Below are 6,361 nucleotides of genomic sequence, written 5' to 3' on the forward strand. Positions count from 1 at the left end.
CAGCGGATTATCAGTGAATCCCAGTTGTCTCTGAGGAAAATTAGAAACTATCCAGTGTAAAACGTTCACTACAGAGGCGAGTGTTGGCGGTGATCCTCATTTCTTCTTCATCAAGGTCGGCTCTCTAAAAACCTCTTCTTGATGTGATTGTTTTTAAGGGAATTTAAATGAAGATACCGATCTGTTTTGTACATGATCGCATCCAGGTATTAGCCCATGCATGTCCGTGTCGAAGGCATAGCTAGCTAGGAAACTGTAGGCTCAGCTGTAGTAACTAATAGTACTGACAGTCACTCGCGATTGAGTGGCGAATGTGCTCGGGGAGTGTTATGGGGAGAGATCAGACTCTGTGCGTCATCAAATAGGGGCGTGTCCAGCAGCTCATGGGCTCCACTGTGTCATCGAGCCCTGTTTTAGCCCCGCCCAATTAATCCGTAAAATTGCAATGGTAAAAAACTGTTTAACGGTCTAACTCCACATTTCAGTACTTCACAGTTCACAGTCTTTGTAATATGTTTTAGCAATACATATGTAACATTTATAATGTGTTTAGAACTTTTTTGTAGAATTGACTTTACAGGCGGACCAAAAACAACAACTTGGCGATTGTAAGTTGTGTCATTGTTAGGCTACTGTAGATTTAGCTAAAGATTCAGCTAAATTGAGAATTCAGCTAAAAATGACACCTACATATATTTAAACAGCTAACATATAGTAAACGTGCGAGGATCAGGATAAGTAAATGTATCCAATCGATGCAATAAAAAGATAAATCAATTTGTGCTGAATTTATAATTGCAATATTGATATTATTATCGAGGTCATATTAAGTTATATCTATCATAGATTATTTTAACAATGATTTTTTCTCTCCCCATAAAATGCATAATTTGAAACAAAGGTTAAGAAAATCACTGAACATGTATTTATTTGTTTATTTATGGGTGAATGAATAAACAACTGGCTTAACAATTAGCCCATAACAATTTTATTGGAACGACATGTCTGTTTTCTCTGATACTTAGGATATTTATGCAACTTAAAATTTTATGAATGTGACAGCCAAAGGGATAGTGAGCTTAACTCACATGGCAGGCTTTAAAGGGTTAGTTCACCCCAAAATGAAAATTAAGTCATTAATTACTCACCCCCATGCTGTTCCAACCCCGTAAGACCTTCGTTCGTCTTCGGAACACAAATGAAGATATTTTTGATTAAATTTGAGAGCTGTATAACTACCACATTGGCTCCTAAGGGACTGCCTCTTGACGGCCCAGAAAGTCATTGAAGAAAATGTTTAAATATCCCAAGTGACTACCGTGGCTCAACTATATGTTTATCAAGCGACGCGAATACTTTTTGTGCGAAAAAACAAACAAAAATAACGAGTTTATTCGACTATTTCTTTTCTTCCTTGTAGGCCAGAACGAGACTTCCTTAGATTTCCACGACGCATGCGCGAGAATTGCGATCTAAGCTGGTGTAAGCTGGTGTGAGCAGATCGCAAATCTCGCGCATGCGTCGTGGAAATCTAAGGAAGTCTCGTTCTGGCCTACAAGGAAGAAAAGAAATAGTCGAATAAACTCGTTATTTTTGTTTGTTTCTTCGCACAAAAAGTATTCGCGTCACTTGATAAACTTATAGTTGAGCCACGGTAGTCACATGGGATATTTAAACATTTTCTTCTTTGACTTTTTGGGCCGTCAAGAGGCAGTACCTTAGGAGCCAATGTGGTAGTTATACAGCTCTCAAATTTAATCAAAAATATCTTCATTTGTGTTCCGAAGACGAACGAAGGTCTTACGGGGTTGGTACAGCATGGGGGTGAGTAATTAATGACTTAATTTTCATTTTTGGGTGAACTAACCCTTTAACATTGCAGGAAATGTAATTAACAGCACTCTTAATTACAATAAAATGATCAATTTGACTCTTGTTGCACTCTTTTGTGCTTTTTAAAACATGAGATGCAGTTGAATAGAAAAGAGTCCAGGACTCTTTTTAAAAGTTGGATGTCTTTTAGCTTGATAATCAGTTTTAAAAGGCCTTTGGACAATAACTGTGTAAAAAGTAAAAAAAAAAAAAAGCATTTTTATTTGTTTCCAAGATGTAGATCATTAGCTTACCTCAGTATATATCTGATTATGCTATAGCATACGACATGATACAATTCGGAACACAGCAATTAAAATAGATATGCATAGACTGCATAGTAATTTATGCAGTCAGTTTTGATATACACATTATTCCTTACTATTCGTTATCCTATGTTAAAATGAAGGAAATGATTCAGTCTTAAACTGTAAAAGACAAAAGGCAAAAAAAGAAGGGAAAAACTTGATCAGCTTGGCACTTGACGAGTGATCATGTTATCAATATACTAGATGGAGCGGCTAGCTCGTGCATGCCATGCATGACAGAAATGTGTTCGTAATCACAGAATCAGTTTCAGTATTTACACAGTGGGGTTAACGCAGCTCACTTCACTCCCAGGCCGAAACATACAGAATCACTGAAGAATGTGACACGTTTCCGTTTAGTAGTGTATGATGACCTGCATTTCTATCTAACCATTTCCAAGTGTATGCCTGCTGTTTAAAAATCTGTTCAGATTTTAAAAGTCATATAGTGTATTCCAGCCTTTAATTAAAATCACATGAAAATGATCAATTTGACACAACTCGCAGTAAACTATATCAGACATGGAGCTTTCGTAGTTTTCTGCTGATCTGTGGGATGTTTTCATCCACTTGTGTCTCTTCCAACTCCTGTCTCACATTCTTGCATTTCTCCGTATAAAAACGCTTCGACTCTTTTAGATATCTGTCCTTCCGTTTCACTTCCTCTTCCAGCTCTTTGATTCTCTGCTCTTTTTCCCGGCCGGATTCCTTCAGTTGTCTAATGGTCTTTTCCAGTTTGGCCTTTTCTTTAATAAATTCGTCTGTTAGTGTCTGTATAATCTGACTGTATTCCTTTCTAAGCTCTTCTTCTTTCTTCTTGAGCATTTCTTCCACACTCTGAAACATGTCACTGGTGTAATATTGATCTCCATTCATGTGCAACATGTCATCAACCTTATCCAGAAACTCTGAAACCTGTTTGCGATCATGGATTTCTGTGTTGTTGAAAACATGATACCGTCCACCACATGATTTTATGAGGCTTTTTAGTTCAGGTCCTGCTTCACTCAGAGTTTGTTCAATGCTGTCTGTCAGTTCATCCCCGTGTGTGAAGAGGATGAGTGTGTGTTTATCTGCTTCTTCTCCAAATACAGTTCTGATCTTCTCCACTGAGTTTCTCTCTTCTTCAGTGAACGGGCCGAGTTTAATGACCAGGATGATGGCGTGAGGTCCAGGTGCCGTCATGTTTATACACTTACTGATCTCCTTTATGGTTTCATTCTCTGAGAGTGACGTATCAAAGATCCCTGGACAATCAACCAGCTCCAGCTGACGGTCAGCCACTTCTCCAGTCTCCTTCCAGCACTCTTTAGTAACAGATGAAGGGCTTTTGGCGGCTCTGAAGACTCTCCTGCCCAGGATTGTGTTTCCAGAAGAGCTTTTCCCTGCTCCAGTCCTTCCCACCAACACCATCCTTCTCAAAGACACTGAACAATACAGTAAAAAGATGATATGTACAATTCAATAGTTCACTAATTATAATAAATAATAAAAATAATTAAGATTTTTCAAAAAATCTTTATATGACCTAAAATAAAATAATTCAATTAACATTAGAATCGAGAAAATAAAGAGACAAATAGCCTATGTTGTGGGCACACTTACTATTTGGACGGTTAAAATCAGGACTACTTCTTCCTTTCCTTGTCTTCACATCACCAGGATCTATAATTGTTTGGAAAAATTAACAAGCATTACATTTTTAATAAAACAAATGAAAGCTTGGGGTAACTTACCATTTATAATTATATTGAAAAAAATAAAGTATAAAGCCAAAAGTAAATAAAGCCAAAGTAATTGTTTTGAATATGTATTAACTTTGTTAAAAACATTATTTTAGTATTGGTATTTGTTTGTTGTAATGCCATGCAAGCTTCTGTGGCTATTTTCATGGCGAAAAAATACATAAATATTTTTTGCTAAAAAAACTATATTTGGTTTAACTTTATTAAAATTGTCTTTAAAACATTTTATTAAGGGTTGACATTTTTCGGAGACATGACTTTGAATCTGTATTTATAAGAACATTTCGTTATAGTCCAATTACAAAATGGTAGCATAACTTCTGCTGTAAGAGCTTATTCTTCTTTTTTGATGGTTCATACAAATGCACGGTCCTCAGATTTTGATCCATCAGTAGCCTATATTATTATAGGGAATTATGATGGAAACATTTCTCTGAGAGGAGTTGTTTTGTGTGTGTGTGTGTGTGTGTGTTAAAGTACTGCATCATACTGCGTGTGTTTAGCATGGGGTTTACCCGTAAGTTTAAGGCGCACAGCTACCTCATATTTATTTTTAAACAAACAAAGCACTTTTATGATTAATTTTCACACAAAATCTGTTGCTCCATCACACAACATATTTTCTTTCTTTCCCGTTGTTCCCTATATGTTCAGATAAACAATGTTTCATTCCATTGGAAAACGAAAGTAAAGCAAAAAAAAAAAAAGTTGCTAATATAAACTACGGAAACAGATTTTGCCTAATATCTATACAAATAAACTACGCTTAATTACCTTTTCGGTTTTTTGTGGAAGTAGGAGACGACATGATTCAGATGAGGTGTAAATTATAGCAACTTCCCGCAGTAGGCCTAATGGCGAATATCAGAGTCGAACAGATCACGTGACCAGACACAGCGTCAGAGTTTGAGATGCGCCTCGCCGAGAGTAGGCGGCTGCAGTGAGAGGAGGAGTGAAGAAAGGGCAGTTAAACCGGACAGATCCCGGTTCTCGTAGTGGATCAGACACCTGTGAGATCAAAGTCTGATATCGCGGGATTCACGCTCGTGCACGCTCATGCACATAGACATACACTAGGCTTGTTTGAGATGCGCCTCGCCTCGCCTGCAATGTAGTCGAGAGTAGGCGGCTGCAGTGAAGGGAGGAGTGAAAAAAGCACAATAAAGCCGGACAGATCTCGGTTCTCGCAGTGAATCAGACATCTGTGAGATCAAAGGCGGATATCGCGGGATTAACGGGATTCACGCTCGTGCACGTGTTGCTAATAAACTGTTGCTTTTATATAAAAATAAATATAATGAACAAGACACCCAAAGTACTTGTTATTTAATTACATTCCAAATAGCCTATGTGTTTATCAATCTTTTTTTTTTCTTTAATACAGACGTGTTTTTATATAGGTAGCCTAGCCTATTGTTTTAACAAAAATGAAATATAACCCATATGGCACTGTCAGAGAGTTTATTCACCCATATGAATACACATAAAACATGATATCAGTTTTAAAATCAAACATTTTAAAAGAGAACAATTCATCTGTTGTTCTTTTATTTTTATTTTTATTTATTTTACCTTTTTATTAGAATGCAAGTTACAAACAGCCTACCTACAAGCACCACAATTCGTGAAACAAATAGGCCTATTATACAGCGACAAATAAATAAACATCAGAATAAAATTAATAATAAAATAACCTAAATAAATAAATCAAAATAAGCTTAGCTTAAATAGACAGACTTAAAAACTTCATCATCTATAAAATGAGAGCTATTTTTCACTTGAACATTTTAGAGTAGGCCTAGTATATTTGAGTTACTGACTATAGCTTTCTTATTTTTAACCCGTTTAAGAGATTCACAATATAGATCAGTTTCAATTTGAAAAAAATAAATAAATAAAACATGGCCTTGATTTGGAGAATTTAGCTTAATGAATATGGAATTTACCTTCATCACTGTTGTTTAAACCAATGAGCATTAAGCTGTGTCGTCAGCAAGTCGTTTCCCATCATGCTTTTGATCAGCGCAGTCGGTGGAGAGAAACTGCGCGCGACTGCAGAATCCGACCCTTCCGCCTTGCGCTCGCGAGAGTTTTTTGACATACGTCGGCATGACATCAGAGCCAGGCGGACCGTTCTCGGACACATTTCTAACCGGCATGCATCTCGCGCTGATCACCGGTGATCGATTCTGCGCAGAATTTGCTCATCTCAAACAAGCCTACTGGCTCATGCACAGTGTTGCTAATAAACTAGATGTGATTTAAGTTCTGTTGCTTTTATATCAACATAAATATAATGACAAGACACCCAGAGTACTTCTTATTTAATTACATTTCAAATATGTGTTTATCAATCACTTTTTATTTAATACAGACAAGTGTTTTTATATTGTTTTAATAAAAATGACATCACATAATAACCCATATGGCTCGTCA

General features: G+C 36.7%; 1 protein-coding gene across 1 annotated transcript; it reads right to left on the reverse strand.

Annotated features, from left to right (window-relative positions):
• Nucleotides 1–2,628: 2,628 nt before the first annotated feature.
• LOC148981897 (GTPase IMAP family member 7-like) lies at nucleotides 2,629–4,973 on the reverse strand. Its single transcript, XM_089129202.1, has 3 exons — nucleotides 4,700–4,973; nucleotides 3,786–3,845; nucleotides 2,629–3,607 (listed from the first exon to the last, which is right to left on the reverse strand). The coding sequence occupies exons 1-3, from the start codon at nucleotides 4,731–4,733 to the stop codon at nucleotides 2,697–2,699; spliced, it is 1,005 nt and encodes a 334-aa protein (XP_088985328.1). The 5' UTR covers nucleotides 4,734–4,973; the 3' UTR covers nucleotides 2,629–2,696.
• Between the last annotated feature and the right edge of the window lie 1,388 nt (nucleotides 4,974–6,361).

The sequence above is a fragment of the Pimephales promelas genome, chromosome 3 (genome assembly GCF_988280905.1).
Source record: "Pimephales promelas chromosome 3, fPimPro1.hap1.1, whole genome shotgun sequence".
In the NCBI taxonomy this organism is placed as follows: Eukaryota; Metazoa; Chordata; class Actinopteri; order Cypriniformes; family Leuciscidae; genus Pimephales; species Pimephales promelas.

Excerpts from the sequence above, each read along its gene's own strand:
- LOC148981897 (XM_089129202.1), bottom strand. The coding sequence starts at position 4,733 with ATGTCGTCTCCTACTTCCACAAAAAACCGAAAAG. Across the intron at positions 3,846-4,699 it reads TTCCACAAAAAACCGAAAAG|ATCCTGGTGATGTGAAGACA; the intron begins GTAATTAAGCGT and ends AAACAATTATAG. Across the intron at positions 3,608-3,785 it reads TGATTTTAACCGTCCAAATA|TGTCTTTGAGAAGGATGGTG; the intron begins GTAAGTGTGCCC and ends TGTATTGTTCAG.